This window comes from Pteropus alecto, unplaced genomic scaffold (assembly GCF_000325575.1).
Source record: "Pteropus alecto unplaced genomic scaffold, ASM32557v1 scaffold160, whole genome shotgun sequence".
Lineage (NCBI taxonomy): Eukaryota > Metazoa > Chordata > Mammalia > Chiroptera > Pteropodidae > Pteropus > Pteropus alecto.
Genome location: NW_006429864.1, coordinates 1,929,566 through 1,940,260, shown reverse-complemented (window position 1 = coordinate 1,940,260; position 10,695 = coordinate 1,929,566). Strand labels below are relative to the sequence as shown.

The window sequence follows — 10,695 nt, the reverse complement described above, 5'->3', positions numbered from 1 at the left end:
AGAGGCACTGTGGGAATAAGAAGGGGGCAGAGGACCAGCCACTGCTCTGGCTCAGAGCTAGTGGTTCTGGTGCAGATCTTGCTCTACTCTCTGCCTTGGCCTGGTGGCTGCCTGACCCAGTAGAGCTTTAGTGAATACCAGGGGCTGCCCAAACCTGCAGTGCCTCCTGCTGGCTGCTGGGGAAGACACAAGAGGGGCCCTGCTCCCGCCTCACCAACTTACTACGCCCCAGATAAATTCCAGACCAACTGACGGTATCACCTAAAAAAAGAAAACCATAATAGTGCTATAATAAAACATCCAAGACTATTTTTACAGTCTTGGAGTGGGAATGACCTTTCTAAGCGCAACTGGAAACCCTCTCTGGGGGTGTGGAGGGGAGATTGAGGCAGGCCCACATCCCTGGCCAACAGGGCTGGCAACCTACACACAGGCCTGGCCATGGAGCCAGAGCCACAAGCAGGCTAGGAAAGGGAACTCATTCTTCTAGCTTATTCTGTGCATTCTTCTAGCTTATTCTGTGCATTGAACCCCAGACAGGCCTTTTCTGGTGGGTGCAGTGAACAGGGGGCTGGTGCTTTGAGATCTGACTGTCATCCGAGTCAAAAACATATACATGAATAAGAATTTGTGGCCAAGTGTCACCCAAAGTGTAAACTGCCACCTGGGACTGGTCACAGTGAGTGCTGGCAACATTTCCCCCATCTTTGAGAAACACCTTTGTTTTTCCCTTTGGGGAGCTCTCCCTACCCCACTCTCAATCTGTGGTTGGACAGAGCCAAGCTGCCTCCTCAAATGGCTTCAGACATAGGCACAGGACTTGGTCTTGGCCAGTGAGTACTGGCCTGGACCTCTCCCAGAACAACTAGGAGTAAGAATATTGTTCCACAAGGGCTGCCATGTAGGTAGGACAAAGCTAAGAAAGTCAAGTGGAGCCTAGAGCCAAGCATGCCTGAAACAGTCCTAAGCTCTAACTCTAACTCTTGCTCTCTTACCTTTGGCAGCATCGATGAGCACCTTCAAGCCTCTGTTCTCCTGCACAATCATCTTGGCATGGTCATGGGCATGGCCGAAGGGCACACGGATGTCATCATCAAAGGTCATGATGCGGAGGGCCCAGCAGGCCTCCCTGACCACATCAGCACAGTGGCCATGCCGGGTGATGGCGCCAGTCAGCAGGGGCAGCACGCCAGCCTTCACCAGGCTCTGCCGATTCTGCTCGTGTTTCAGGCAGGCATGGCGTACACAGCGGATCCCAGAGCAGATTAGATCCGTCACTTCGGTGTTCTGGGCCAGCGTGGCCACCAGCAGCTTCAGGCCCTGGGTGTCTAGGAGATCGGGCTGACTGTCAATCAGGGCTGACAGGGCATTGAGGGCCTGCAGCAGGAGGCCCTGGTCACTCACTGCAGCCAGCTTCCAGGCAGCGAGGAGGATGGGGTAGGCACCCTTCTGGGCTGCCAGGAAGCGGCAGGCCTTATTCTGCTTGCACTGCTCGCAAAAGCGGGCAAGGTGTGCTGATACCTCCTGGGGGTGAGAGCAGGCCACAGATTCCTGCAGGTTGTCCAGGGCCTAGGGAACACGAGAGAAACCTCAGTGTCAGCTCTGCCCAAAGAGGGCCACAGCAACAGTGCTGCACTTCTATAGGATCCCACCTCTGGGGTTTGGGCCTGCACCAGAAGTTCTGTGGGGCCAGTTCCAAAGGTGGCAGCTCCCACACCTATGCTTCTAGGAGATTCAAAGGCCACATAGAGGGAAAGGCCTAGACCTCTTAGTGTCCCTGCCAAGGAGCCACACACATGAGTGCAGAGATATTAAACAATCTGGCCTTGGTTGCCACTGCCTGAGTGGCCTCACGTGAGACTAACAGGAGAACCATCCAGCTGAGTTCAGGCAACCCAGTGTAACTATAAGAAACAATGAAATGGCTAATTTTTGGGTTGCTTATTATGTGGTCATAACTAACCAACACACTCTCCAATGGCCAGCTCTCCAAAGACAAAAGCTGCCTTCACCAGATCTGCTCACACCACATGTCTCCTGTTTGTCTCTCTCATTCATTCCACAGATATTTACTGAGCATCTGCCAAATAAAACCACACTGTTGATTCACTCAAATTCAACTCTAAGACCTTGGGGGAAAAAATAATGATGAGAAAAAACAATCTGAATAGTACAGACAAGTCTAGCTGCTATTCAACTCCATGACCTCAGGGCCTGTCTTAGCAGGAGCCCAAGGCGAATCTGCACCCCTGGAGTTTCTGAAGTCATATGCACCCCACCCAGTGAGGGTGATTTTACAAATGCCATCAGCCCAAACGCCTTTGATTTTGCTTGACTACCTTGAAAGGCGAGAATGCCTGTTAGCCAACCCTCACTGAGCCAAATTTGTGGACTTAAATGAGTATATGTTACAATGAAACTGAATATTAAAGAATAGGTTAAAACCAGAGCAGAAACCTGAATAGGCATTCCCCTAAAGAAGAATCATGAGTAGCCAATGACCACAGGAAAATGTGCTCCACATCACTAATCACCAGGGAAACGCAAATCAAAATCATAAGATACCATCACACCCTTCAAGGTAGCTACTATCAAAATAACAAGTGTTGACAGGAATGTGGAGAATTCAAGCCCTTGTTCATTGATGGTGGAATGTGAAATGGTGCAGCTTCTTTGGAAAACAGTATAGTTACCATATGATCTAGCAAACCCACTTCTGGGTATACACTCAAAAGAACTGAAAGCAGGGTCTCAAAGAAAATCCTTGTGCAGAGCAGCATTATTTAAAATAGACAAAAGGTGGAAGCAACCCAAGTGACCATCAATGGATAAATTAATAAACAAAATGTGGTCCATCCATACAATGGAATATTATTCAGCCATAAAAAGGAAAAAATTCTGACATATCCTACATCATGGATGAATTTGAGGACATTATGCTCAGTGAAATAAGCCAGTCATAAAAGTAAGTATTATATGATTCTACTTATATGCAGTCTCTAGAGTAGTCAGATTCATAGAGACATAAAGTAGATGGTGGATGCCAGGAGCTGGGGAAGTTGGGAATGGGAGTTAGTGTTTAATGGAGACAATTTCAGTTTGGGAAGATAAAAGAATCCTAAACGTGAATGGTGGTGATGGCTATACAATGATGCGAATGTACTTAATGCCACTGAACTGTGTACGTACAAATGGTTAGAATGGTAGGTTTTATGTTGACTATTTTACCATAAAAACAAACAAACAAACAAATGGAGGTTGTGGCATTTTAGCAGGAACCCTGCAAGAAACTTGAAAAGCATATGACACAAATGCCATTGATAACGCACACTACTTGAGTTACAATTACTCTATGTTTAGTTAGATAAGAGAGGATAAGAAACAACCAATATTTGCACACTGGTATCCATCAAAGAGATTTATGAGAAATCTCTTCTTGATCTGTTGTCTTCATGGTTGCTAGGTACTGCCTGCAACCTGACACTCAGCAGGCTAGTTGAGCAGAGAACAATTGCTAACGTGGATGTGGCAGAGCCAGCTGTGTTCCACCTGTGACAACTCTGCTTGGTGACAGGGCTTTGTTTACAAACCCTACAGTCATTCTCTCTGACTGGCAGCTTTTATTCTGCACTTCCCACATATAAAACTGGCCAGGCTCACTTTCTACTCAGAGTTCCAACACTTCATCTTGGTTTTATTTTTACAAGTCTGTTTGCAACAAACTTCATAACTCTATTAGATTCATTTCAAAAGGCGTCACTGAGTTGTATCTTTTTTCCCTCCACAGATAAGCATTTTTTGTGCATCAGAACTGAGACACATAAGCAGAAGTCAACAGTGCCATGGGCATGTGAGAAGAGGTTGGTTCAGTTGTAAGGTAGGAACAGGGCTGGGAGATGTGAACACCAATGTGTGTGACATCATCCCCAGGGAAGGGTAAGAAGGAGGCTGGTGGATGTACAGAACAGAGACTTTCAGATTTTACTATAAATGCTTGAGTATTGCTTGAATCTTTTATGCTAAAAATATATTCATGTTCTTCTCTAATGAAAAATAAATATTTATTTATTTATTTATATAATTTTATTTTTTTTTTAGGCAAAGCAACCCTTGGTTGACCTCATAGATTGAGAGGACCTTGTCACCTTCCTATCTTATTTTTTCTTTTTTACACCTACAGCACCTGGTCTTCTTAGGTGGTCTCCCATCCAAGTACTAACCAGGCCCAACCTTGCTTAGCTTCCGAGATCAGATGGGATCAGGCTTGTTCAGGGTGGCATGGCCGTAGACAAAAAATAAAAATTTAAAAGTAAAATTAAGAAGAATAAAAGAGCAAAAGCTATAAACAAACAAGGAGTTTCCTATACTGCTGGTAGAAAACAGCTGAGCTATTCTCTGAGCTTGGCTTCCCTGGGAGAGGGACCAGGGTCTGGGTCCCAGCTTTGCTCCTCACTGGCTGTGACTATAGGAGAATTATTTATTCTTGAGAAGCTTCAGATTCTTGATCAGCAAAATAGACTAATCACAGGTTGAGATAACTCATTTTAAACATTTACCACAATGCAGAGCACTTCAGAAGTACTCGATGATTGCTAGAGACCATTGTTACTGAGATCCTTCATATATAAAGGGCATCTACAAATCAGTAAAAAAAAAAGATGAACCACAAGACAAGCTCATTTTAAAATACATTCATCCTTAGTGGCAAAGAAAACAATTAGATGATTTCATAAAACCTCTGAAAGGCAGGAGATGGTGGGGACCCTGATGACAAGGAGAAGTAAGCACCCTGACTTAGAGCTGGGATCATACCCAGGGCTGTCTCCTCCAACTTCCTCTTTTATTACACTCTCTCGCTGCCAGGAGAGTCATTTTATTCTCTTTGAATCTAAATTTCCCCATCTGTAAAATGGGGATAATAATCCCAACCTTGCAAGTGTATTTGAGAGAACAACTAATAGCACAAGAAAAGCACCTTGCACAGAAGTGAGTCCAAAACCTATTCTCAATAAACACTAGAAGTTTCTGCTGTTTTACCAACAGCTTACCACAGTTTGATAGATGACCTTAATGAAAAGTCTTAACCTCTGTGAGCTGTATTTTCCTTGTTTGGGTCACTGGAGAGCAAGGGCAGGCTCTGAGCCTCTGTTTTCCCATCAGTAATTAGGGGACAACATTACCTATTCTACAGGCCAGTTTAAATGCTAAGGGGACAGGATGCAATGTGCCAGTAAACAGTCAGTGCTCAATAGGTGACAGCCTTACTATAATCCCACTCCTTCTGAGCAAACTCATCGGTAGAAAGGCCAGAGAGAGGCTCCTCCATGGTGCCCTCTACCCCAAAGCTCCTAACACCAGGGACAATCATAAGTGCTGCCCACCCATGAGGCCTTGGATGTGGACTCAGGGAGCCCTGGCTGCAAATTCAGGCCTGCCTGCACATGCTGGGCAGGCCCTGACCTATAGAGCCTGCATCTGCTCTCTGGGAACCAGGGGAAAGGTGCCCCTGACAGACTGTTACAAGGTGATGGGTATAGAACCACGCGTGTAAGATCAGCCCGGCCCACATGGGCTGCCCCCTCCTACCTGCAGGATGGCATGTGTGGGCTCCTGGGGTCCATCCGCAGAGACTTTGGGCACCATCTTTATAATGTTGCTCATATCAACCCCTGCGGGGAGGGTAGGGGAATCAGGAAGGAAGTGACAATTAAAATGAGACCCACCTAGAAGGATCCAGCCCTGTAGATGTCTGGGTAAGATCCAGGCAAGTAGAGGGTAGGTGCCAGCAAGGTGGGAGCAGGTGTCCAGCCTGCCTGGGGCAGAGTGTGGAGAAGTAAAGGGGCCCAGGGCTGCCACACCAGGTGAGATGGAGCCACAGCAGGACAGCACTCTTGCACAATAAGAGCCATGGACCAGAGGGAACTGTCAGGCAAACAGCCAAACCAGCAATGGGACAGAGCTGCACCACATTACCTTGTGATTCAAACTGCTCCACGGCCTCTTTAACTGCCTCCTCTGGCCCCATCTCAAACTCCTCAATGTTCTCACGAACAGCTGCATCGAAGGTCTCCTGGGTGATGTGCTTGGAGGCCATCTTCATTCCTCCCATGTGGGGCTGCAGGCGCCTGACAGATGCTCCTGAGCTAAAAAGTTAAGGTGAGAAGAAAGCTTCATCAAGGGCATGAGGGAAGCTGGGAGTCTGGCCACAATTTAAGGAGGATCTACTGGGGCTGAAGCTGTATGACCACCCTGGAAAAATTCTTACAACTTGGATCATAGGATAGGGTGATAGCCCAACATCCCTAGAACTTCTAAAAGTACAGAAGAGGAGAGGTAGTTTACTACATTTTATAAGAAAAGGTACTGTTAATATAATGTATTTCCTTATAATAATATAAAAAAATTGCAATAAAAATAAAATAGCTTAATAGTATTATGGTTTACTATAACATTATATAAAATAATAAACTAGTATTATATGTAATTCTATAATATAGTCATGTTATATAATTATAATATATTACATACATTATATGCAATTACATATTACTTTATTATATAGTTACATTTGTGCATAATTACATAAAATAATGTTATAATAGTATACTGTTATACTAATAAAATTTTAAAATAAAATTAAAAACAAAAAGTAAATAAAAAGGAAGGATAATTCAAAAACTAATGGAAATACTTACCTGTAAGGGGAGGTAAAAAAAAAAAAAGGTGGTAAAGAAAAGGAATAGAAGCTGGATTGTTCTCTCTGAATGTACCTTGTATTACAGGTTTGAATTTGGAACCCAGGTAAATGCTTTATGTGGTTAGGAAAAGAAATAAACCAATATAAACCAAAATAAAAATAAAAACAATCCCTAAAAAGCAAGAGTAAAATGAAGCCCATGAGTTTAATAGTGTCTCTGCACCTATCAGATCACTTCATGTGATTTTAAAACACAGTGATAGATAGAACCATATATTCTCACTGGAATATACGCTAAGGGTAGTATGAAATACAAAAGAGAATCTTCAACAGTTTCCACTAATCATGTTATTGGAAATATTAGTAATGTTATTCTGAAACTATCATAGATGTAGTAAATAAGTAACAATGTTTATGTCATTAGGAACCAGCATAAAAGAAAATTATAAGAAAAACAAAGAAGTAAAAACTCAGAATTCCTAAATTTAAATTGGAAGTATCAACACGCTCATTATATCCTCTTAATCAAACAAAAAAAAAAACCTCACAGTTTTCTTGTTTTATCAACTGAAAATGCCTAGAAGAAATGATATCACAGCAGCAATGGGCACCCTAAACACCAACTATAGACTCTAAATACCATAACCAGGGCTCCTGGAGGAATGGCTGGTTCCAGGTCTGGGCAGGAAATGGGCCAGAGGAACCTGGAGCATCTTGTGAGAACAGGATGCAAGGAAGCTTCTAAAGACCACTGAGTCCTATAAAAGGACTTAGGAACAAACCCTAAGGGGTGCCCACTAGCTAAAGATGGGATAAGTGAGCATTTAAAAAAAAAACAATCGATATCAAAATCAAAATCTATGCATTCATAATAGTACTAAAACAAACCCAGCTCATTCTAAAAAGTGGCAAGTAAAGAATCCAGCATTTATCCTGCTTCCCTCACACAAGTGGGTACCAGGTTATATAGAGAGGATGAGGGAAAGTTCTGCCCCGTAGATGAATTTCATCTAATTGACCAAACAGGACAAATCTAGACAATAATCCCTGCAGGCTGCAAAACCACAAGGTGTAAAACTAATGGTGAATCAGAGATCAGGTGAACAGTACCTGTGTCCACTGCATGACTGTATGATTTCATGTTATCGAAAGAGAAACTTAACACCACTTGCCTCCTGACCAGAATGAAATGCACCTGTGAAATCTTGCCAAAACCTCAGATTTCAATCTGACCACACATCCAGTAAAACTCTGTGCAACAACAGTGTTACGGATCTGTGCTATCCATGTGGGATTGAGGAGTTGAAATGTAGCTAGTGCGACTGAAGAACTGAACGTGTATTTTTACTTAATTTTAATTCATTTTAATGTAAATAGCCACAAGTGATGGGGGCTACCATACTAAACAACGCAATTTTTGAGCTAATGACCAGTTTATAGGAAATTGAGGGCAGATGGACATACCTGAAATTTAACTCAGGGAAGTTAATTTAACACTGATATGATTTTCTAATGTATGGTCCCCGATCAACTTCCTCAATTGTCTTATACGGTCTTTTAAAACAATGTCTTTTTTAGGTCCTGGGTCCATTCCAGAATCACACAACACATAAAGTGTGTTAGGGGGACAAGGTTACGGGGGTACTAGGACAGCAGTATGGGAATGTAGCAAAAATCTGAGTGCAAATATGGGCCATGTGAGAAATAGGCCACTCTAGCCCACACTCTTTATAGAAGTAGCACAGGATGTGAATATTCCATCTGTGTTTGTGCAAACACTCCAGGGGAAGGAGGACAGGATCTGGGGCCAACTGCCCACAGGGGAACTCAAATCTCAGGTCTTCCACTTAACCTTACTGTTCATCGATTCCTTCACGAGTGACACAGAGATAATAAACACAGAATTTACCTCATAAGACAATAGTGAAAATTCGATCAGTTAATTCCTAAAAAGCACTTAGAACAGGATTTGGCATAGAGTAAAAGCTCAATAAATATTACCAATTAGTTCCTTTCCTTTGTGCTTAGGAGGTAATATGGCCAGTATATTTGTGAAGGTGGGGAGCTTAAGGGTATCAAACAGTCCACCTTGCTCCCTTGCAAATAGTTCCCCACTCCTTTCTGTCCCAGAACAGGGAGCCTGTTTAGGAGTTGCTAAGGGTTTTCAAGGTCAAAGGTGAAAAACAATATTAAGAATTTTCTGTTTCGAAAGTTTCTCAGTGGGGAGTTTCTCAGTGGGGAGTCCAGGCTAGTGATGGTGCCACTGGAGGGACTCTGCTCCTGGCTCTGCCACCTGATGTTGCTTCCATCGCAGTGGCTGTGCTTCAGACCCAGTGAGTGGCCATTCTGTCACAGAGGCAGGGTCTTATAAGGGGAATTGCTATTATGCCTACTTTACAGATGAATCTGAAACTCAGAAAGAAACTGCCAGAAGTCATACAGGCAGTAAGAGGCTTGGCCATCAGGCAAACCTGCCTCATTAACACCATTCCTCTACCTGGGTCCTCTGAGGAGCTTCTGTCAGCACTTCTAGGCTGCCTCCTCCTGGGTAGCTTCCCTGGCCACTCAGATAGAGCCTGTGCTCTCTGGCCTTGCTCAGCATCCCCTACCCTACCCCATAAACCTCCCTCTACCCAGCCCTGAGTTCCCTGAGCTGGGGAGATCAGTGTCTGGCTCTGGGACCACCCCTATAGTCTTTTGGGATCTCCTAGGTCTGGCATGAGGCTGAGTGGGGGGATGAAAGCATCCATCTAGAGTGCATGAGAAAGATGGTGTCTGAAGATGGTCATCCTGAGAGCCACCTGGGGAAGAGACGGAGCCAGGAGCGGGGAGAAATTAGCAGCCCCTACGATGGGTCCAATGTGTTGAGGGGAAAGAAGGGAATTAGCAAGACCTCCAACTGACAGCCAGGGTTCTGCTCATCAAGAAAATGGTGCGCGGAAACATCGGGGACTGTGAATAATTTCTCATCTTCCTCCACCCGCCACATTCACCGATTCAGGCACTGTCCTCCCCAATGGGTGGCCTTGCCTGCTTCCTCCCTGCCACACCCTGCACATCTATGCACCACAGAGACCACTTTAGTCACCTGCTAAAAATCCTGCAGTGGCCGTCCCAACCCTCTCACAACAAAAACCAGTCTTCTTAACAAGCGCTTTTCCTGCCTAGTCTTCCACACCTGTGCTTCCCTGCTTCTTTCTCAACCTTCTCAGCTATCCAAGAGACATCCTTCATAATCACTCTGGTTAAAACAGCCCCAGCTCTCCTTCCATATTTGAATATTATCTCTACCTGGAGCGACTTGGTTCATTTATTTGTTTGTACTGTCTAGCCTCATCCCCAACGAAATTAAACCTCCATGAGAGCTGGGCCCAGTCCATTTTGTTCTTTACCTTCTCCCCACTTTCTAGGACAGGGCTGGGGACGCAACAGGGATTCAGTCAGTACACAAGTACTGAATGAATGAAAAAAAAAAAAAAATGAAAAGAAAGCGGAGGCCAGTGACGTGGAGGATTTTGTCCCCGGGAGGATTCTGCGAATGTTTTGTTTCCCCAAAACCAAGTCCCCGGGACGGCACACGGTCACCAGCCCAACCTTGCAGCGCCCACTCCCCGCCCCGCGCGCGAGAGATCTCGGCGGCTGCCCCTTCTCACCCGGTTTTCTCGGCCACGTGAGAAAGGGTGGGGCTCAGCGTCTGTCACCGGCAGCGCCACCTCAGGCCCCTTCCGGCCGCCGTAGGCGCGCAGGCGCGCTTGCGCCGCTCGCCTATCCTCCCTCAGCTAGGCGAACCGCACCCTGAGTGACTTAGGGTAACCGCGAACGCAGGTAAAGCCAGGAGAGCCAATAAGTGCGCAACGGCGACGTCTCTGCTGCTTTTTTCCGGGCTGTTCTCTGTTGTCACCTCCCCCAACAAAAAAATATTTCTCAGGAGAGTCCGCCCTGAAGAAACGGGCAGTGCGCCTGCGCAACAGGGCGCGGCGGCAGCCGCCTGTGCCTGT

General features: G+C 45.2%; 2 protein-coding genes and 1 non-coding gene across 11 annotated transcripts in view; 1 reads left to right on the top strand and 2 right to left on the bottom strand.

The window, feature by feature from the left end:
- The window catches only part of ARMC6 (armadillo repeat containing 6), a 13,382-nt gene extending 2,894 nt beyond the window's left edge, over positions 1–10,488 (bottom strand). For both annotated transcript variants that reach the window (XM_006904332.3, XM_015586756.2), the window contains exons 1-4: positions 10,351–10,488; positions 5,974–6,143; positions 5,587–5,669; positions 996–1,569 (exon numbers count right to left, since the gene is read on the bottom strand). In XM_006904332.3, the coding sequence (XP_006904394.1) occupies positions 996–1,569; positions 5,587–5,669; positions 5,974–6,109 (793 nt within the window). In that variant the 5' untranslated portion in view covers positions 6,110–6,143; positions 10,351–10,488. The remainder of the gene's footprint in view (positions 1–995; positions 1,570–5,586; positions 5,670–5,973; positions 6,144–10,350) is intronic.
- On the bottom strand, positions 4,172–4,290 carry LOC112477153. Its single transcript, XR_003045338.1, has one exon. It is a non-coding gene; the product is annotated as a 5S ribosomal RNA (ribosomal RNA).
- The window catches only part of SUGP2 (SURP and G-patch domain containing 2), a 24,128-nt gene continuing 23,842 nt past the window's right edge, over positions 10,410–10,695 (top strand). For all 8 annotated transcript variants that reach the window (XR_001516569.2, XR_003045145.1, XR_003045146.1 and 5 more), the window contains exon 1: positions 10,410–10,522. The gene's annotated coding sequence lies outside the window, so the exon portion shown is untranslated. The remainder of the gene's footprint in view (positions 10,523–10,695) is intronic.